Source organism: Pteropus medius, unplaced genomic scaffold (assembly GCF_902729225.1).
Source record: "Pteropus medius unplaced genomic scaffold, Ma_sr-lr_union100, whole genome shotgun sequence".
Classification (NCBI taxonomy): Eukaryota; Metazoa; Chordata; class Mammalia; order Chiroptera; family Pteropodidae; genus Pteropus; species Pteropus medius.
The window spans coordinates 15,366,809-15,390,391 of record NW_024347791.1 but is presented as its reverse complement, the minus strand read 5'-3'; the positions used below and the strand labels follow the sequence as shown (position 1 = coordinate 15,390,391).

Sequence of the window (23,583 nt, the reverse complement as noted above, 5' to 3'; positions counted from 1 at the left end):
CCCCAGCTTCCTCCATTTAGCCTAAAAGAATAGACCTAAACATTCTGCAACTGGGGTCCACAAAGTAACCACTTAGCCCGTTTCATGCTATAGTGGAGCCTGCTGATTGCCTAGCCCTGCAATTATATGTAATGCCAAAATAAGCATCAGTGTACAAGTCTCTCAATGTACCTGTCAGGAGTTATCTAAGACAATATCTGTTAATTTTTTTAACTATAACCCACAGTAAAAAGTAATTTTATATATCATAACCTGGTATACATGCTATATATATGTGTGTGTTTATTTATATACTATTTAAGTAGCATTGTGACATCAGTCGTTAATCAGTCATCCTTATCTCTTGATGATCTTCAGGTAGCTTATTGTGAACGAAAAGAGTGACTTCAGAAGACATTGGCTGTGTTTCTTCTTTGTTTTTCCCTCTGGTTCTCAGTATTCTATGTAATAGGTGATGCTAATAACCTTCCAGCACCCAGAGATTGGATGTTCATCTGAAAATGTACTGTATTTTAAAATTCCTTATATGGGAATTTGATTTGATTTTTAAATACGCATTCAAGTTTCAGAAATTAGAAAAATCATACACTCTCATGCTTATTATGACCTATGCATAACATAGTAAGAAAACTTGAGATTGACAGGTAAAAGAATCCTTTATCTGGTAGCAAAATTCTGGTACTAGTGATGTATATTTACATATATTGTTTAAAGCCATAGATTTTAGATACTCAAGTACTTCTCAGTGTTACCATTTCTAATCTTTTTATTTTTCATAGAGCTTTCTTAAATGAATGACTATAAATTTTAATAGTCATCATGAACTTCTGCTTAAAGTTTATCTTTTAACAAGAGAACATGAAAGACCATTAGTTTGTATAAAAATAATTTACTTTCTCTTAGTCTTGAAGTTCCAGTGGACAGAACATATTGAAGTAGGGAACATATTGACAAGTAGGGAACAACCTTTTTAACAGTACTAAATATCTGAAGCATATTAGTCATTATTTTGTATAAATATATAAACTTTTGTTAACAGTGAGTACAATGAACTAATTTTAACCAAACATTTTTTCAAATGAAGTAAAATATCCCTTGAGTGCAGAGACTATATCCCAAACATAACAGCAGTGAACATGGGTTTGGGTTGATTTATTCTATGAGACCCCTGTAATTTACAGAAATCTCATTTACCATTATTCAGATTCCTTAACTTAGTGGACATAAAGGGATAATAAAAATTTGTCCTGTTTTACATTTTAGTATGTGTCTGGCATATATTTCCTTGTCTTTTTGTTTGCTTTGTTTTAATGCTTGTGTGTATTGGTTTAGTTTAAGTAACTTTAGTTTCCAGGACTATTCAAAAAAGAATTGGAAGGAGGTCTCACAGTTCGAGTTTGGACAGCCATTCATCACTTGTCTAGTGGTCAGATTTCAAGCTCTTTCAACCATCCTAAAGTTATGAACCAATAAGCAAGAAGAAAAAGGTTTCTAGGGGAAAAAAAAACAATAGGAAAGTACACATTTATTAAATGCCTTCTGTGTTAGACACTGTGCTAAATACTTAGTTTTACTTCTCAGAGTAACTCATACCCATTGTATAGTTAAGGAAACAAATGCAGAGGGATTAACATAAAGATTAGGATTCAGGTCTTTTATTTTTAAGAGCTATTTAGGTTCACCGCAAAATTGAGAAGGTATAGAAATTTCCCATATCCCTATACCCACACATGCATGGTCTCCCCATTATCAGCATCACTCGCCAGAGTGGTACACTGTTACAGTTAATGAACTACATTAACATGTCATAATCACTAAAGTCCATAGTTTATCTTAGAGTTTGTTTACTTTTAGTGTTGTATATTTTATGGGTTTGGACAAATGTATAATGATATGTACCCATCATGATGATATCATACAGAGTATTTTCACTGCCCTAAAAATCCTCTGTGTTTTGCCTATTCATCTCTCCCCTCCCCCCAACCCCTGCCCCCAATCCTTGGCAACCACTGATCTTTTTACTGTCTCCATAGTTCTGGGTTTTTCAGAATTTGTATTGTTGGAATTTTAAAGCTTCTTCTACTTAATAATGTGCACAGAAGTTTCTTCTGTTTTCATAGCTTGATAGCTCATTTCGTTTTAGCGCTGAATTATATTCCATTATCTAGATGTATCACATTTTGTTTATTCATTCATCTGTGAGAACATCTTGTTTGCTCCCAAGTTTTGGCATTTAGGAATAAAGCTACTGTAAACATTTGTGTGCAGGTTTTTGTGTGAACAAAGTTTTCAACTCCTTTGGGTAAATACCAAGGAGCATAATTACTGGATTGTATGGTAAGAATATATTTACTTTTGTAAGAAACCACCAGTTTTCCACAGTGACTGTACAATTTTGCATTCTCACAAGAAATAAATGAGAGTTCCTGTTATTCTAAATCCTTGCCAGCATTTGGTGTTGTCAGTGTTCTAGATTTTGGCCATTCTAATAGTCTTGAGCAGTATCTCCTTGTTTTAATTTGCATTTCCCTCATGATATATGTTGTGGAATATCTTTTAATGAACTTATTTGGCATCTATATATCTTCTTTGGTGAAGTGGAATATAGGAAAGTGACTTTTGTATATTAACCTTGTATCCTGCAGGTTTGTTATTTACTTGAAATTTACTTGAAATTTTTTTTTTATTCTTTTGGATTTCTTATATAGATGATTATGTCATCTGTAAACAAAGCCAGTTTTATTTCTTCCTTCCCTAGCTGTATACCATTTATTTTCTCGTCTTACCGCATTAGCTAGAATCACCAGTATGATGTTAGCTGTATGTTTTTTGTAGATGTTTTTTATCAAGTAGAGCTAGTTCCCCTCTATTCCTAGTTTATTGAGAGTTTTTATTATCAATGGGTGTTGGATTTTATCAAATGTTTTTTCTGTATCGATATGATCATGTGATATTTTGTCTTTTGATGTGATGGATCGCATTCATCGATTTTCAAATGTTGAAACAATTTAAAAGCAGTTTTCTTATATAAGATAAGTGTGTCAGGAGTTCCCAATACTGCCCCCAGATGTAGTGATTTTCTAGGAGGACTTACAGACAGGACTAAGTTGTACTCACAGCTAAGCGTTATTGCAAAGGGATATGAAGCAAAATTAGCAAAGGGAAAAGGTGCATGAGGCAAAGCCCAGAGGAAACTAAGAGAAAGCTTCCAAGAGTCCTTTTCTTATGGAGTCAGACAGGATGTGCCTAATTCCACCAGTACCAAATTATGACAACATGTGTGAAATGTTGTCTACTAAGCAAGCTCACTAGTGACTCAGTGCCCAAAGTTTTATTGAAGTCTGGTCACGTAGGCACCTTCCTAGGATGTACCAAAATTCCTGACTCTCAGGAGTTAAAAGCAAATGTTTAGCATATTCCACATTATTTGTACAAACAATTTAGGAACACTGAACCACTTCTATTAGTTAGTGAATGGTGTGAACCCTCCTTAAATCCAAGATTCCAGATACCAGCCAAGGAAGAGCCAGTCATTGCAAGTAGGCCTTTCCACAGATAGCCATCTCAAGCGTGCTATATTAATGCTTTTCGACATAGTCCATCCCCTTGGCACTTGGCCAAGGCCTCTTGATACCTGGGCCTTTTAGAGCTTCAGAATTTAGTCTGAACCTCTAAGTGGTTAAGTTTTATTAACCATAAAGTTCTATCTTAGAAAGCCAGGTGGCTTTCTCCTTGTGTTTTTATATTTAAGTTTCTTTTTTTATGTAGCCCAAGTCATCAATTCAGACACAGCACAAATCTGACTGCTAAGTTGAAGGTGACCTAAATGCCTTTTAGGGCTGAAGCAGGTCTTAAAAGTCAGCTTCCACACAAAAGAAGTACAATTCCAGAGGACACACACAATAGACCTGGAAACAAAGAATTCACAGTTGTTAGGATACCCCAAGCAAGACATATATTAGGCAGTACAGGTTGACAGAGCCCCCAGTGTGACCTTCCACTGTGGAGTCTCCCACCCTATGGTTCCCAGTTCAGTCCAATTAATTGAGTCCAGTATTTGATTTCACCTCAGGACCACTTGAGGGCAGTTTGAAACAGATTTGTCCATGACATCAGTTTATCCACCTCACAAATACGGACTACATCTCGAGATGTTCTGCATAGGAAGTGCAAGAAGTAGGCGACCCTCTGCTGTTTCATAGTCAGGCTGTCGAGTGTGATCATAGCTCAGCGGTCAGTTTGAATTCAGAATGCTCACAGCTTCTTGGAAAGGCAGCATGAGGAGTTTCTTCAGGAAGAGACCACTTCCAAGAATAGTTCTGAAAAACAGATCATTAATACCCTTTCCCATGCCTCCCTGAGAGCCATGTTTTTGTTTTGTCTGTATTGTTACAAAATTATTGTGTCTCATTTAGCAATCATACCTACATTTTTTCAATCATCCCCTATTCTTACCCAGATCTTTTATTCACCAGGATTGGGTGCAAGAGATACAAAAACATTTTCATATGAAAACATTTTTATAGAATTTGACCAGAAAGACATATTATGTTCAGGAATTGATCAGGATTAAATCCTGGCTAATTCAAGAATTTTCAAAATGGGTTAACATTCCCTCTTTTTTGTCCTAATTACCTAGTGAGCAGCCTAGGAAAGGTCAGTCCCTTTTTTTGGACAGCTATATTTAATAATCAGACTGCCTCACCAAGGTGTATCTATCGGGAGAAAGGTGAGGGAAGTAGAGCCAGGCTATCAGTCCATTGTTGTAAATTGTAATTAATCTGGAAACCTGAACACAAGTCAACAGCAGTGAGCCATCCCCCAGAGGCAGTCCAGAGTCCAGTCTGTCAGGAGTGGGTGGAGAGGTCACACTCCTTGTGATATGCTCTCCTCAAACAGCGGCTTTTGGCAGGAATCACAAGTTTGGAATGCAGTTAGCCTCTGCATCAGAAACATAGAGTTGATCAGTAGCCTGATTTTAGATGGTCTCAATAGAGAGTAAGCTGTTTCTTGTGGGCACATGGATGTGACCCAGACAATTCAGCCAGCATCCATTGATGTTTTCATAGTTTAAGGCTCTACAGAGGGGTGTCCTAAATCTGCAGCACTCCGAGAGTCTAAGTTCTGTTCATTGACTCTCTGCCTGTTTCCCCGCCCCCCCCCAGTGGAGCTTATGCTGAGGCTAAAACAGCTTGTATCAGACAGCTTCATATTTTAGCTTAAATTAGGACCTGTGAATTCAGAATTCCAACAAAGCTAGCAGCTAGTCTTGAAAATCCGAGACTCTACAAGGCCAGACAGCTGTGTTCCAAGTCCAAGTAACAAGCAGAGCTTTCTCAGCTCTTTTTATCTTGTCAGTCTTAGAGTCCAAATTGACCCACTCAAAAATATGTATATCAGGCTGAAGAATCATCTTCCTCTAAGGATCAAGAACTTGATTTCATAAGAGCTCATTAGCAGCTAAAAACTGCTTTTTAAAACCCCAAAAGTGTATCCACATGTACAGATTGCTTCTTTTTGTGTTGTCTCCCTTTTTGGAGAGGTTCCAATAGGCAAAAATCATCAGTTACTGAGACTTACTCTGTTTCTAATATTCAAAGAGTTTAGATTTCATCAACTCACCAGCAGTAAAAAACAAGAAAGTTTTGTCACATTCCCATTTTTTCTTTGCAGCTTTTCCTGACCAGGATGATCGCTCTAGCATTTATGAAATTACAACCACATAATATTTTACATGTAGTTTTATCATACATCCAGATGTAATAGCCACAAAATACCAAAAAAAAAAAAAAAAGCATTTTATAAAATTTTCCTTTTTTCTCATTACAAACTTATTTAAATATTCCTTGCATTTACATGGTTAACATTACAGCTGTGTGTGTGTATTGGATAAGGTTATAAAGGGGTTGGGATTGCTGCAGTAGCAGCTAGGTTAAAGAAACTGTTTAAGGTTGTCCCCTCCACCTTTTTTCTCTCTGAATTTATCTAAAACTTTGCTCCAGCCCTGGCAACTGATTTAACCTTTTTTTCCTCTCTCTTATAGGCGAGAACAATACAAACTTGCAATATTTTTGGCCTACCCAAAACTCACATTTGGGAATGTTTGGGGCCTTTATCCTCTAACTTTCAAGAAAGAACAAAAACCAGAGATAACACCCGGGATGTACTCTTCCTCCTCCCCCTGTTTTGGCCAGTTTAGGCAAAAGCAGCCAGAGGATCAGCATACTATCTCTCCTGGGGATGGATCTATCCGTTTCAAATTTCATAGGCAACCATATCTCTCATAACAAAGCAGCTCACCTGCTATTTCATATTAAGGATAACTCCATAGCTACATAAGCACCAAAGGCTCATCATTCCCCACTTTCATTCTTTCATTTCCTAAACAATGCTTTCACCATATTTTAGTAAGTTGAGCAGGCTAGCAAATCCCACTTCTGACACCACTGTGTTGTGGGTGCTTGTCCTCAGAATTACCTCCAGGTTCGGTGGTTCTCTTGGAGAACTCACAAGATGCATGTAGTTGTACTCACAACCAAAATTTATGACAACAAAAGGATATGAAGCAAAATTAGCAAACAAAAGACACATGGGGCACAGTCTAGAGGAAGCTAGACACAAATTTCTCAGAGTCCTGTCCCACAGGCTAACAGGGTGTGCCTAATTCCTCCAGCATCAAATTATGACAGTACTTGTGAAATATTTTCTACAAAAGAAACCCACCAGAGACTCAGTACCCCAAGAATTTTTTGTTTTGGAGGCTGGTCACGTAGGCACATTCTGTGTAGCATGTACCAAATTTCCATACTCCCAGAAGAAAAACAAAAGTTTAGCATATATGATGTTTGTGCAAAGAACTTAGCTACAGTGACCCACCCATCAATTATGGAATGGCGGAAGCCCTCCTTAAATCCAAGTTTCCAGACACCAGCCAAGGGCCAGTCTTATAAGCAAGGCTTTCTAAGGATAGCTGTCATTAGGCCTGCAATGACAACACTTTTCTGCACAACAGGGTAGGTAGCACATTCTCAGAGAAAGGGGGCTGAACTTGTAATCTTGAATAAATTCCTTTAGGCTCAGCAGGACAATGGATAAGAAACACAGAGAGCTTCTGGAAACAAAATAATCTTATCCCTTGACACAATATAATAATTCTAGAGTTTTCTCCATAACAATAATAATTTAAAATGAGTACCTCACAGTGAAGGATATAGCAAAGCCAGGTGCTCACTGATTTTAAAACTGTGTGGAAGAGTGGGGTCTTTTCCAATGTGGTTTTATGAAAAAAAAATTTTTATTACAGCAATTTTGTATTTATTCTTTGTGGTTAGTGTGAGAAAGGGAATTATTCTCTTTTAATATTATTTTGTAAACTTGTACTAAATTCGAATGTACATAATTATTAGAGTTTACGGAGCAGTTCTGTTCCCTGAAGTTTAAGCACAAAACTTACAATTAACTTTAAAATTTTTTTAAACATTTAATACTGCTTACAAACAGTAAAAATTGTTACCTTTTCAAACAATGTTTTATTACAAATTTCTGAACTTCCATAAATAGTATGTAATTTTTATCTTTTTTCTCAATTGACTTCCATTGATTAAAGTTTAGGGAGCCTCAGTTCTAAGCTAAAGTAATTTTATCTTTTTTCTCGATTGCATTAACTTTAACACCTTGGCTTCCTAATACCAAGATATTTTCACTTATGTTTATGTAATAAAGACAATATAGTATTCAAAAATTATGAAAGCAAACACTGCTGAGTAATGAGTGATGCCAGAGTTGCTGAAATCAAGACATCTGCTGACAGCACCATAGCATTAGAGCTTGAAATGTTAATTTTTCAACACTACATGAAATTCTGATTTCAAAGTATGAAAAATAGTTGTGAAGGGGGAGTTAAAAGTATAACATAACGTAACATTTTGAGTAGTTGGAAAGTCAAATGTATGAAAGTTGAATATTTAACAAAAATTTTAGCTATCTGAAAAATTTACTTGTGTGGAAGGTTCTGTGTACTGTGATCATTGCAGATAGTTATGTTTTAGTAGGAAATAGAAGAGTAAGAATGATGCTTCACACAGTTGTAACCCAAGTTTGGACCGTTTTCCACTTACGGACCTCATGCTAGCTATTTTCAATGTTCATTTGCCAGTTTGGCAAAAAGAGACAGTCAGATGCTGCCCTTTGCAGCTATTTTCATTTCTTCCTTTTCCATATCCTTCTCCACACTGTGAAAGCTATATAGATTTAAAAATTATCCAAGAACAGCCAAAATGTATATATTGGATTATCTCCTTTTCCTTGGTTGCTGAGAATTCTCAAGCAGCCAAACTGCCGCACGGAGTTTTTTCGCACTATCATGATAATACTTTTGTGTTTGTGTAGTCTTTATTTTGAATGCTGCCAGATTAAGATATTGTAATAACAGCAAAGTGAATTCTAATTCTGGAATGCATATAACAGGGAAGTTGCTTTCTTTGTTAAAAGATTTTTCTCAGCTTAGATCATTGTCATAGTATTCTCTAATACTCGTTAAGTTTTCCTGTAAGTTGTAGATATTCATGAATTTCTTCCAGGAATCCACCAAGTGTAAAACCACATTTGACTTCAACTTAATATGCAGTTAGGCATCCCGGATTTCATAAACCATACTTCATTTTTAGCAGCATTTCAGGGTAAGACCTCTTGCTCCCTGCCAAAGATAGGGTGTGTGTTGTGTGTGGTGGTGTGTGTGTGTGTGTGTGTGTGTGTGTGTGTGTGTGTGTGTGTGTGTTTTCCATATGCTCCCAATTTGAAATTCTATCTCCTGCTCCTGGCTTTATACTCAGTTCTATATCCCTTTCACTTAGTGTCTGTAAGTGTAATTATATAAGAGAGACCTTTGTTAATATTGACAGTGACCTAGAAAAATAGTAAAAATGGAATTAACCTTGGTTCAGAAGATAGTTGAAAAAATATATAGTTTTTTAATTTGCCAAAGGTCAGACACCTAATATTAAAATCATAGAGCCTAGATTACCAATTATATATCATTCCTGATCAGAAGCATAGAGTTGGTGACATTTTTTCTTAAGATTTTACTGTCTTTTAATAATAATGAGTATCGAATTCTTTAAAGGCAGCAACCAACTCTACCAGTGACTTGTACATCCTGATAGGGGAAGGGAAGTAAAATTTACTGAGTACCTGCTATGCGCCGGGTACTGTACTACCTACTTTACCTAGATAATCATGACAATCTTGCAAGGTAGGTGGCCTTATTCTCATTTTACAGATGAGGAAATTGTGATTCAGAGAGGTTAAGTGAATTTTGCTAAAACTAGAAAGAAGCAGATGTGGGATTCCAACCCAAATTGTTCTATGCTATGCTCTTTCCATTAAATCAGAGATTCCCAAACTGCAGCCCATGAGCCAAATCCCCTTGCCTATTTTTGTAAATGAAATATTATTGGAACACAACTATACCCATTCTACTACATATTGCCTATGGCTTTCAAGCTACAACAGCAGAATTGAGTATAGTCATTTGTTGCTTAACAGTGGGGATACAGTCTGAGAAATGTGGTGTTAGATGATTTGTAATTGTGCATATCGTTAGAGTGCACTTACACAAACCTAGACAGTATAGCCTACTACACACCTAGGCTACAGATCTGTACAGCATGTAACTGTGGTCAATACTATAGGCAATTGTAACAGTATATTTGTGTATCTAAACATAGGAAAGTTATAGTAAAAATACAGTATAAAAGATAAAAAATGGTACACCTATATAGGGCCCTTACCATGACCCAGGACTGGAAGTTGCTCCGGGTGAGTGAGTGAGTGAGTGAGTGGTAAGTAAATGTGAAGACACTACTGTAAACTTTATAAACACTGTACATTTAGGCTACACTAAATTTATAAAAAATATTTTTTCTTCAATAATAAATTAACCTTAGCTTACTACAGTAAGCTACATTTACTTTGTAAACTTAAAAATATATTTTTTAAATTTTCTACTCTTTTGTGATAACAACTTAGCTTAAAACATAAACACATTGTACAGCTGTACACATTATTTCTTTATATTCTTATCCTGTAAGCTCTTTTCTATTTTTAAGTTGAATTTTATAAACTTTTTTGTTGAAAACATAGACACAAACACATACCTTAGTCTAGGCTTACATAGGATCAGGATCATCGGTATCATTGTCTTCCACCTTCCCATCTTATTTCACTGGAAGGTCTTCAGGGGTAATAACATGCATGGAGTTGTCATCTGCTGTGATAATAATGCCTTCTTCTGGAATACCTCCTGAAGGACCTGCCTAAGGCTCTTCTCAAGGAGATATCATTGATTTCAGAAATATGTCTATGGTGTTTACTTCGTTTGTTTCTTTAATTATAGATTTGCTTATAAGCAGATAATATACCATGAACATTCCTCTCTATTAATGAAAGCCTTTCAGTGTTGTCCATGTTTTCAAACTTAGGAGCTCGTTGAGGTCTGCAAAAAACCCTTCACCGTGATTTTTCTTGGGGATTCTTTTTCTTCTCCTGCACCTCTTCTCTTGCCTCTTCTTCAGCTATATGTTTGTGTTCCAGTAACTCTTTAGTCAGTTCCTTAGGAACCTCCTCTAGGTGCTCCTCAATGTCATCCTCATCCACATGTTTGCTATCCCAACCACAGCCTTGTTGATTTTTGCAGCCTTTGTGCTACAACATTATGATAGCTATGTCACTAGGCCATAGGAATTTTTCAGCTCCAGTATAATCTTATAGGACCACTGTCATATATGCAGTCTCTCATTGATTGAGACATTACTATACAGTGTGTGGCTGTATTTTATTCTTTTTGAGGCAGTTGTAAATAGTAGTGTTTTCTTAATTTCTCTTCCTGGTAATTTGTTATTGGTGTATAAGAATCACAACAGACTTCTCCATATTGATTTTGTATTTTGTAACTATTGAATTCATTTATTCATTCTAACAGTTTTTGGTTGAGTCTGTAGGGTTTTCTATATATAATATCATGCCATCTGCAATTAGTGACAGTTTTACTACCTTTTTTTTTTTTTTTTTTTTTTCTATTTTGGATGCCTTGTACTTGTTTTTCTTGCTCTAGCTAGGACTACCAATACTGTGTTGAATGAAAGAGGCAAGAGTGGGCATTCCTGTCTTCTTCCTGATCTTAGAGGAAAAGCTTTGAGCTTTTCACGATTGAGTGATATTAGCTGTGGGCTTGTCATAAAATGGACTTATTATGTTGAGGTTTCATTCCCTCTATACCCACTTTGTTGAGTTTTTATCATAAATGGATGTTGAATTTTGTCAAATGCTTTTCCTAGTGAGATGATAATATGAGTTTTAGTATTCATTTTGTTAATGTAGTGTATTACATTGAAAATGAACTCAAAATAGATCATAGACTTAAACATAATACTTAAAACTAAAAAACTTCTAGAAGAAAATATAGGAGAAAAATTTCTGTGACCCAGTTTAGGCAAAGAGTTTAACATATGACTCCAATACCACTGTCCATAAGAGGGAGAAAAATGATAAATTTGACTTCATCAAAATTTAAAACTTTTAGTCTGTGAACAACACTATTAAGAGATTGAGAAGAGAAGCTACAGAGTAGAAGAAATATTTTTAAATTACATTTCTAACAAAGGACTTTTTTTATAAATATAAGGAACTTACATTCAGTAGTAACCTATATTTAAAAATGAGCAAAAGCTCTAAACAGACACTTTAAAATTAAGAAATACTCATGGCAAGCAAGCATATGAAAGTGTGCTCAAGTCATTAGGGTAATGGAAATTAAAACCATTGTGAGGTGCCTCTATACATCCATTAGAAAGGTTACCGAAAAAGGACGGAAAAAAAACTGCTGATGATTCCAAATGCTGACCAAGATACAGAGCAACTGTAACTCATGCATGGCTTACAGGAATTAACTTGTACATCTATGGAAAACAGTTCACTAAACTTTTTTATATAAATAGCTTACTACACGTCCCAGTGATTCTACTTCTGGATATATACCCAAGAGAAATTAAAACATATGTTCACACAAAACCTGTATGTGAATGTTATCATTGCCTTATTTGACAATTGCCAAAAACTGGAAACAACCAACATGTCCTTCATATGTAATTGGTTAAATAAAGAGTGGTACATCCACACAGTGGGCTACTACTCAGCCATAAAAAGAATTAACTATTGATTCATGCATCAACACAAATATATCTTAGATGTATTTTTCTAAGAATACTAAAGCCAGAGAAAGATCTAGCTCAAAAACCTGCAAACAATAAAATCAAGGCCTTACATTGTTTATCTATCTGTTCCCATTACAATATAAATTCCATAGGTGGAATGATTTTTATCTGTTCATTTATATTTGTTAACTGAAGAAAGTAGATATTACTACTGGTTAGATTAGGAAACAACTCAAAGAGGTTAAGTTACTTGGTAAAATAAAAACAGAATATGAACACAGGTCTTTCCAACTCCTACTACTCTTTTCTTTACCATCATATTTCTTGCCTTTGGCTTAGCGTAGTTTAAAAATTATTCCATGGTCCTTAAGTCTGCATGTTATAATGAACTGGATCACTTTTAAAGTTCTCACTCTGGCTTTGTCCTCCCCAGACCAGTTGAAATCACTTCTCCAGGTGAATCTAATGTACGGCAACTAATGAAAATTACTAAGATTAATAAATGCCGTTGAATGAGTGAATGGACAGAATTGCTAGTTTAATATATTATTTGCCCACGTGGTTTTTGTCAGCTGTATTACATTGACTTTTCCTGGCTTTTTTTCTTCCATCCTTATTTTTTTACTTTATCCCTTGCAGGTTCTCTTAGAGTCTTTTTTTAACCATCTTTTTAAGTGCTATTGAAATAACAATTAGAGTATTTCTTTGAGAACAGAGATCTCTGCAGTTTTCTTCTTGGAGACACATCTCTCTTAATTTCAATGTGGAGTGACCTGTTTGAACTTTCTACTTGTTTCCTTTGTGGCTAAAGGAAATTTTAGTTATAGATTTAAAATTGTTATTTTTATCTGCAGAAAGTTGTAGAAGGATGAACTGTGTGTGCTTAAGTGTAATATTGGGTTTTCTTCCAGTTAAATGAAAAATGGGACCTAATTATTTTGTTTAGGTCAACAATTTAATCCCTAATTATGACTTAAAATTTTTTTACCTTGTTGAAACAAATAAATTAGGAGTTGGTTATTTCTGAAGCCCTTGTTCATCTATAAAAGATTTCTGTGAGTGGTTTATTAATTTAAGTGCATTTGAATTTTTGTTCCAGATTACTAACCTTTGAATGGGAAAGTTGAAAGACAGAGATTTAAAGCAAGAGTTATAGAGCCCTTCATGATTAAAAATTAATCAGAAATTAGGGAAAGCTTTCTGGTGTTCATTGACAGGCTATATTTTTCTTACTTTTTTCATTAACTACTTATTAAGTGCTGTGCTTTACTAGTCAAAGATGATGAAATTCCACCTAAATTTTTCTGTGTTAGTTAGAAGCCCAAAATAAGGATTTTATTTTTCATCTCTTAGATAAGCCATCACCTGCCTCATGAAGCTTTGTATATAGATTTATCTTGTAGTTGGAGAAATAGTTCTTAAGAGTTCGATTCAAAAACAGAGAGGGACCAGTCACTTCAAGTGACTATGATATACTAGCTGTGGCTATGAAAAAGTAAAAGGACACATCTGGCAAATTTGTAGGTAAGACTGTGAGAATAAATCTGAGAGGGAATGGAGCAATGACTTCTTTACATGATGCATTTCCTGGTGACTTTCAGGCTTAATGAACTCAAATTTTAAAAATGAAATCTACTTGAAAATAACTGAGAACCACAAAAAGGTTTCGAGATGCCGTTATGCTTTTTAACATGAGTAAAGTAATATTTAATGTACTTTTAGAGTATTATCGATTTTTAAAAATATTTCATTATTTTAAATAAGTACCCCAAGATATCATTGCTTTTATAGATATTTCTTCACATCTTGGATAGAAATTATTTTCTTATAGAACATTTCTCTAAAGTAATATTTTAAATCAAAGAAAAAGTGTTATTTATTAATTTAATCCAAAACTCTGAAAGTGTTCATAATTTGAGCTACATTCTATTAGGCAAGAAAGATAAAACCAAAAGAACTGAAAATTTCCAAATCCTTAGGAAAGATTCTTTAAAACCTGATATTCTTTATATTTGGTTATAAATAAAAATATATAGTAAACCAAATGCAGTTCTCATTAAGAATAATAAACCCTTAAAATGCTTAAAGCAGTACAACAAATGATTTCACTGAGGATAAACACATAGCGCCTAGATTCTATGAAAAAATAAAAGAAAAAATAATATAATCCAAGCTGTTGCTGAAAAAAACCCAAAGTGGCTATAGTATATTGTGATAAACATGGAATATGGGAAGGGGAATTTAATTCCCATTCAAGATGAGATGATAAGGGAATAGTTCTTTAGGCTCAAGTTTCGGCAACCTTCTGAAAAATTAAATAAAAATTAAAAAATTATGTAGTATGATCCAATTTGTGTATCTACAAACTCATTTACATATGTCATAAATAGGGTGGTTATTTCTCAAAAATACTAACAGTAGTTATCTTCCACAAAATAGACTCTGAGTTTTTTGTCCTTTTTCTTTATATTTTCAAAAAAATTCTATGATGCATATTTAAAGTATAAAATGAATTACAAAGGACACTCAAAAGACCCAGATGGTTACCTCATTAAGTATACCTGTATGCCAGAAAATGTGCTGTTGTAGTAAGTAGGTATTTAACACTTATCTCTAAAATAGGCTTAGCCAATGTCTTATCCTGCCTGCTCACCTTCATGTCCATACTTAGATATAACATTAAGCTAGAGGAATCCAGGAGCTTTTTATACAATGGTGTGTGTGCACATTGAAATCATTCAAAGAGCTCAAATAACAGTGCCTGGGTGGCACCCACTAGAGACTGATTTAATTGGTCTGGGATGTCACTTGGCCAATGGAACTCTGAAGTTCTCCAGGTTTTTAAATGTACAGCCAAAGTTGAGAGCCTCTGTTTTATAGAATACTTAAAAAAAATTAAAAACTCTTTAAAACATTTTAGACTCACATAAAGGTTGCAGAGAGAGTGCGTAAAGTCCCTGTATATCATTCACCCACCTTCCTTTAATGTTAACATTTTATATAACCAGGTAATTATTGAAACCAAAAAAATTAATATTGATACAATAGTGTTCACTAATCTACAGACTTTATTGAAATTTCACCACCTTTCCCACTAATACCCTTTCCTTGTCTGACATCTTTAAAAAAAACTCATGTTTTTCGGTCCTTTAATTTGTATTCTGTTGAAACTGTTATTGCCCTGTACAAAGCTTGTGTTGAACAAGTACTTATTATTTTTACTTTTTTAAAAGTTGTGTTTAAATATCCAGCCTGCCACTGAGTTAACTGGGTAACATGATAGACTCTCGTATTTTGCCTCTACGTTTTCCTCCCTTTAGTCTATCTTCTACACTGTCACAATGGCTAATTTTCTAAAGCATAAAATAATCATATCACTGCCCTTCATAAAAGCCTTAAATTAATTATCTGTTCTTTACAGGTTATAATATAAGTTTCTTAGTCTGGCCCAAATCTGTTTTCAGTTTCATCTCCTAATAGTCCAGCACTGGAGACCCTGAACTCCATTTGTGCTCACCTCCTTGAATATGCCTTTTGTTTTGTACCTGCCTTTGCATAGGCTGTTTACTTTATTATTCATTTTGATCATAGTCCAAGAATAGATTCCGAAATATTTCTTGGAATGAAACTAGCACATATTGAGCACACTAGCCAAGGACTGTGGTAGATACTTTTTAAAAATTAGCTTTTATGATCCTCAGCCATCCTTAAAAAGTAGTCATTCGACTTTACTGTACAGATAGGAACCTGAGGCTTTTGGAGGGTAAATAACTGACGCAAAGTTGCACAGCTAGTGTAGACAAATGTGATATTTCAAACTCCAAATCCAGTGATTGTATCTATATCCTTCTTCCCTTTTGGTGTTTTCAGCCTTGTTTTGAATTCTTTATAGAAAGAAATAAATTTAATGGACTTAAAGTGGAATAATCACTGTTTCCATTGTTCTGCATATAATCAGTTATAATTAGTTTTATTAGTGTGCTGTGACTGATTAATCAGTGAGTTGTGTAGTTCTGTATGTTTACACTTGTAAAAGCTTTTCTCTGATGTCCTTATAAGTACTGAGCAGTTTCACTTTTCTTTACTATACTTTAACATCTTTTCTAGAGTTCTTATATGAGCAAAATCTACATTTTTCACTATCCCACAAATTGGCTGAGTCAGATTTGTACATAACTTATACAGAGATTTAAATGTATGCAACCATAGAAGTCTGTCAACCTCATTTTCTGCCCATGTGAAGAGAAAAATTGTAAAACTCATATATGTAGATAACTTTTATGGTACAAAATGCAGCCTGGGAAACCTTAATAGTCTGTGCAGGAAAATGTTACAATTTAACAAGAGGTTAATTTGCTCAATGTTAAAATCTTGAGATTTTTTTTTAGCTATTGAGATGAATTTAGTAAAATGTATTATAGTTTGTCCTCTTACATACTCTTCCTAGAGTTTATTAGTGTTCCTAATTATGATAGTTTCTTTAGGGTACTGCTTCGTGATTATTGTTTTCCAATCTTTCTAACTTAACCGTTTTTACCTCCATTAGAATGTGAAACATGTTGCAGAAGCACTCAAGAAGTGGCTGAAGGGGGAAGGAAAAAAGTGCCACTGCCTGTCAGAAAAAAACAAAACAAAACATGGGAAACACAACCACCAAATTCCGTAAAGCACTCATCAATGGTGATGAAAACCTGGCCTGCCAAATATACGAAAACAACCCTCAGCTAAAAGAATCCCTTGATCCAAATACATCTTATGGGGAGCCCTACCAGCACAATACTCCGTTACACTATGCTGCTAGACATGGAATGAATAGAATATTAGGGTAAGTATTACCGTAAACCAGTTGATAACAAGTTAGTGAAAGAGGGAAAAAACACTGATCTTTGAAAATATATACATATATATGTGCATGTTATATAGTTTTATAGTGAATTAAACTTTCTAAAACTGAAGGTGCCTAAATTATTAAGTATGACTTTTTTTCTTATGCCTAAATTAGACCAAAAGTTATATAGTGAGGATGGTTCACATAGTTTTGCTTCTGTAAATACATTTTGATCCTCAGTATGTTTCATAGTATGAATTCTTGATAATAGTTTAGTGTTTAATTTCAACATTTCAATTCTAGAAAAGTACTTATCGGCTATCAAAAAATTGCAGGAAATGGTTCCTACAGCAAAATTCTAAGTTCTGATTAACTAGTTTAAGTTGAAAAAGCGATACCTTTGCCTTATCTAATCATGATCAGATTTGAGTTTCCTTTCTTTTAATGGGGTTCAGTTACTTGAAAAGACTTTTCTAAAAACAAAACATTTTTTTAGAACTGAAAATACTAAGATACTTTAAATCTCTTCGAGCATTAGTGACAGCAAATATATTTACATGAAGTCTTACCTAATTACATAGGAATTAAATTTGCTGTTTGCTAGGTTATAAAATGAAAGAAGCAAAGGATAGAAAAAAATGTAAACAAATTTAGTTTTTTTAGAAGTGGATTATGCATCTATGGAAGTCTGATGCTGAAAAAGAGAGAAAGAAACACTGTTTACACAGTGAAATATAATGCTTAAAACCAGTATTCAAAGCTCTTTAGAACTTGACAAAAAATTTTCAACCTTTTTTTATTTCTTTTTATACAAATTGTTGTTCAGATTAAGCTGCTCTTTCTGGAATTCCTGAAATTTGCCAGGTGTGTTCTGTTTGCCATGTCCATGCTGTTCTCTCTGTCAGGAGTATCCCCCTTCTCCACTCCTCTCAGCTTTCTCTTGCTTAAATTTTATTCTTTCTTCAAGCACACTTTATCTATCTTCGTAAGCCAGTCACAACCCACCGGAATCTGTCTTTTTTTTTTTTTTAACTTATATGGTTCTTTTTTGTTTGTTTATATTACTTGTTTGGTATACACTATCTCATTGTATTTTATAATTTTATATATATTCTTTCTGCCTACCTAAATTCCATCTTTGTAAAGTATCTTTTTTATACTTCTAGCATCTAGCATAGTATCATTACAAAGTAAATAGAAGTTTTATAAAATCATCTCACAAAGAAATATTCTTATGATTAGGATTTCTGATAAGATTGGCAGTAATATAAACTAACGTGATTTTTTTAATATCGTAAAATGAAATGTGAGAACATCTAGAAAATCTAAATAACTCAGTGAATCATTATTTTTCAGAAGATCAGTATTTGAGTTTTTAAAATTATGCATGGGTAAAAGATTTATTCAAAATTCTAAGGATAGACCAATGGATTAATGTAACAGTACAAAAAGTTTACTGACATGATTTCAGACTCTACATTGCAAAGTAATCTTTAAGATTTGATTAGCAATAAATGACAACTTATTGAATTTTGGGCATAGTATCAAATATGAATATTCACAATTATCTAAAAAGGCCATTTTAAAATACTTCTACCTTTTCTAACTGGATTTTCTTCATATACTTGAAGCAAAACAGCATATTACAATAGATTGAATGCTATAAGAATTTGTCTTCTATTAGCCAGACGTTAAAAGAAATTTATAATCATGTAAAACAAAGTCATTCTTCTCACTTAATTTGAAAAAATATGTATAGATAATTGTCATTTTAAAATGTTAGGAATGTTTAATATGTAATGGGTTTATTTTTTAATGAATAAATATTTTTTAAATTTCTGTTTTAATTTCTAATATGATAAGTATTAATATGTCTATAACTAACATAAACAAAAGTTCTTAGGAATCTTCAGTAATTTTTAAAGTTTTAAAAGGGTCCTATGAGCAAAAAGTTTAGGAATTGCTGATCTGGTCAATATTCTTGGTTCCTCTAAGCAGATTATATCTGTCTCTTTCCATCAAGTAGTGAATAAGTATTTAAAAGACCTCCAGAAAAGGCAGCTATATATTCTCTTTTAGTCATCAGATTGGACTACTTTTTTTATTTGGCCTGATGCATTATACTTAACTTTATACTTATATTTTTACTTTATTCTTAATTTTCAACTTCAGCCTAAAGTGTTTAGGTGTTTTCTTTTTTCTCTTTCCTTAATTGTTTGGAGATTAGTGGCTCATAATTTTTTTATTAAAGCCTTTAATATCCTATACTAGAATCAGAAAATACTTTATCGCTCTTCTAAGAATAAGCAATTCTAATATCTTTAATCTGTGTGTATTCTTATGTTTTTCAAAATTAATTCAGATAGTGCAGAGAAAATTACAGATCAGATTATTTTAAATGTTAGTTGCTTTTGGAATTAAGAAATTACTCTTAAAATTATATCATGCAGAATAAGGATAAATAGCATTTACTTATCAATATTAAGTAAAATAGCAACTCTATTTTAATTATTTGTGTTCTATATTGCTTCAAATATTTTATTACATTTAACCTTGTTAAACTTTCTAACAGGTTTATGGCAATTATTTTCTCATGCTGCTTCATATAATCTGGGGTATCTGCCAGATAGCTTCAGTATAGCCCCTGGCTCAGTTTGGCTAGATTCCTAACACATGACATATATAGGTAGACCTAGGTGCACATACCTAGTTAAGGACGTAGCAGCCATTAAGTAAAGCACCTGTTTGGATTAAGGCCTTGATTTTATCTCCATTTCCTTTAGCTTTATGGTTCCCGCAACAGCAGTCATAACTTTCTTCTCTTCATAGGCAGAACATGGTAAAAGAAAAGTAGTTTATAGTTTAGCAGCTAGTTTGCAGCCATATCTCTCTGAACCCCAATGCTGTGTATTTACATTATACCGCACCACAGTGCCTCTTTCAGGGGAAACTAAATCTGTATTCATAAATCGTTACTACTTAATGTAGCAAAAAGACTGTTAGACTTTGGAGTCAGCATGTTCTAGTTTGGATATACAGTTCATAAATTGTATCTTCTTGGGAAAGTCATGTATAAAATGGAGATTATAATACTTATTCCTTAGATTTTATAGAACAGCTTCTTTTGCTTCTTTAGAAATAAAAGGGTCCTGACTTTTGGTGTAAATAAAATATAAAAGTTTTATTAGAGCATATAGTAACATCAAGCTTTGAGAATTAAAAGTTTCCACTTATTGATTTCAATTTTTTTGCTCTTATATTTTAGGAGTTAATTAAGTTCTTTTAAATGGAGTGAAATGTAGTCCTCCTCTCCCAACCTCCCTTGCTTGCAGACCCCATTAGGACAGAGACTTAATCTGTTTTCTTTATAATATGCCTCACTTCTAGAATAGTACCTGGCAAATGATGACTGCTCAATAAATATTTGCTGCATAAAAGAGAAGATCTAAGAGGAACTGAAGGCCTTTGTATATGTTTAGTCACTGCGAATATGAGTGTTATGGCAAGAAATTGAGGCTCTGGGGGTGAAGGCTATTATTTTGGAGGGAGCTCAGTTGAATATGAGGTGATAGTGAAATAGGCAAGAGAAAGGGGCCTAGAAGAATTTAGAATATGTTTAGAGGTAAGATGAGAAGTCAGACAGGGTGATAGAGCATTAAGAATTATCACAGAAGTAATGGAAGCCCTTTGAGAGAAACCATAATTCTGCCACCACTGCCTATCATTTAGATTCTGATAATGTTTTACAATATATAAAATGTATTCACAGAAACCATTGAAAGATAAATGGCTTTGAGAGTGGATGTGCTCTCTAAAAGAAGGGAATGTTTATGTAGAAGAAATGGATTCAGGAACTGAATTTGCTTACAATAAGGGAGTAGGAAGTGGAACCATCATTATGAGTAAAAGAGAAGTTATACTAAAAAAAATTTAAGAGGCATATTGAAAAGGTGTGTAGAGATGGAAACCAAGATAACAGAAAGGTCAAGATGTGAATGAATAGTCAGCAATTTCAAGACAAAAGCAAAAATTAAAGACAATGATGAATTTAGCTCTTAGGAAATTCCTAGTGATATGAGCATGCACATTCAGGGCCGTCGTAGGAATAGAGTCATATTGAAGTGGAGAGTGAATGTAGAAGAAATAGAGGTAGCAGTTATAAACTAGCCATTTCAGAATTAACAGTGAAAGAATCTAGAAGAACAGATGGTTTGTGGATGGGTTATTAGAGTCAAATGAAAAGGATTTTTTTTTCCAGATTAGTGTTTTTCTTACTTCATTCACCTTCCCACCAATTATCTTCTGTACCCGTTTTAGAATTAACCTTATAAGCAAATAGTAAAATACACTTCATAATTATTGACATAGTTACAGAAAAGGGACTGTCTAAAACTTGTACATCAATTACATATTTACTCTTTTATTTGTACATTCATATAAATTAAGGTAGATTCTACTTTTGAATTTAAATAGATTTAGAAAAATAGTAATGTGAATTAATGAAATTAGAATATCCAGCCTTATAGTTTTAGCACAGAATGTTTATGAAGATATGGTACTATGCCCAATAAATCTGAAATCTTTCCGGAGTATGTATAAAGAAACTATTTTAGTAGTTTAATTTTAGAATAATAAACTTTGTTTGATTTGATCAATCAGAATCTGGTAGATTGGATATGAGAATATTTACAAAGTTATCTCAATGTCTCTTCCCTACGTTGGGGAAGATCTAGGTGGTGGAGGGAGAGATAATGATAGGTATTCATGTGCCTTGACATCCTCCCAGCTTGCATTAAATTTCATGGTGATTAGAACCTGAGGTCTCCTGAACAAACTAAAAGAGAGAATAAATGGTATATTGGAAATGGGGATAGGAAAGGCTAGATAAATGTGGTTGCACAGAATCTTACAGAATCTGAATTATTTTTAATTTTTTTATAAATTAAATTTTGAAGAAAATGAAATATTTTTTGTTATTAATAATAAATGCCTCTTGGAAGAGTTTCATCTTGAACACTTTTTTTTTTTCCTATTCTTTTTTCCTGAATTATAGGAAAGAAGTGGGATAACTGGGCAGACAAAAGAGGGGCGGAGGCTGCATTTTGGAAGGGAGGAGGAAGCCCTGACAAATGAAGGGAGAGGACCCTGGCCAGGTCCCTGTGTCCCACTCTCAAAAGAGAAAAAGGGAGAGCAGCAGAAGGTGGGGAAGTTGGGATAAAGGTCCTGGGGATATAAAGTTGAAGAAGGAATCTCTTGAAGGAAGAAGGACCAGTCTTCGTGGAAATGTGAGGGCTTCTGGGCCAGAAGAAGACAAAAGGGAGGGAAAGTCAGGGGTTGTACAGTCTCTGAGAAGCCCAGTGGTTGGGAGTAGGATAGAGCAGAGGAAGAGGGATCATCTCAGAAGAGTGGAGAGGGGGCTAAGGGTGGTTCCTGAACACATTTTTAAGAGTATAGTTTTAATTTTAGTTATTCATTATAACCTGCTATAATTCAACCATTATAAACACAGAGAAATATAATTGGGAATTTTACCATCAGTTGTTGACATAGGGAAAATATTATATATATATATATTTTTTTTTTAACTTAAGCAACACGATTATATAAACAAATAAAAATACCCATATTTCTCTCTTTTAAACAGGTTATAATTATTCTGTGTTCCCATCTAATTTTAGCTATAAACATTCATAGACTTTTAAGTGACTTTATAATTTTCTGCTGTATCGTATACCATGATTTATGTTTCCTGTTTAAGTGATTACAGATTTTTTATTCAAAATAATACTGTACTAAATATGATTATTCCTATCGATTTTTATTTCTTTTAAGTTATTTTCTTTTTGATAAATTTCCAGAAGTAGGTTTACTTGGACAAAGGATATGAACCATATATTAGTTGTTAATGAGCTATTATGTAATTTACCCAGGATCACACAGCTAAAAAGAGACAGAACTGGGATGAGAGCCTGGCAGTCTGTACTAGATACCATATTTTTGACCAGCCTACTACCCTGCTGGCTTGAGAGATCCAGAGTGGTATCTTAAGAGATCTCCAATGCCACATCACTGATCTATATCGTAAAAATAATATGCATTCAGTTCATCTATCAAAATTATAGTAAGAATCTGCCATGTATCTGACACTGTATTGGGGATTCAAAAAAGAACAGGATATAGACTCTGCCTTAGAAGCCTATAAACTGAGAGAAGCCAACAGATATGTAAGAAAGTGCTCTGATACTGTGTGATCAGTTTGTAGTTAGGATGCTTTGTGAAGACAAGGAAAGGAGTAGCCAAAGTCAACTGGAGGAGGAAACCTGGTGCAGTCTTCTAGATGGGGTTGGGTTTGTTTAGGTGATCTGGGTCAGTTCCTAGGAAACCAAATAGCAGAGCAAACAATGAAGAACCTACACATATATTGCAGGAATCAGAAAGCCATAAAGGCTACGTGAGAATGTAGAGAAAATATGCGTTAGAGCTTTCTGAGCAAATTTTACTGAAACTTGAGACCTAGGCTAAAAGACAGGCCTTGGAAGTTAAATT

The 23,583-nt window shown here is 34.0% G+C and overlaps 1 protein-coding gene across 6 annotated transcripts in view; it reads left to right on the top strand.

Moving 5' to 3' along the window:
• ANKIB1 (ankyrin repeat and IBR domain containing 1) overlaps window positions 1–23,583 on the top strand; it is a 110,533-nt gene that overhangs the window by 19,498 nt on the left and 67,452 nt on the right. For all 6 annotated transcript variants that reach the window (XM_039878109.1, XM_039878115.1, XM_039878114.1 and 3 more), the window contains one exon: window positions 16,756–17,034. In XM_039878109.1, coding sequence (XP_039734043.1) covers window positions 16,847–17,034 — 188 coding nt within the window. In that variant the 5' untranslated portion in view covers window positions 16,756–16,846. The remainder of the gene's footprint in view (window positions 1–16,755; window positions 17,035–23,583) is intronic.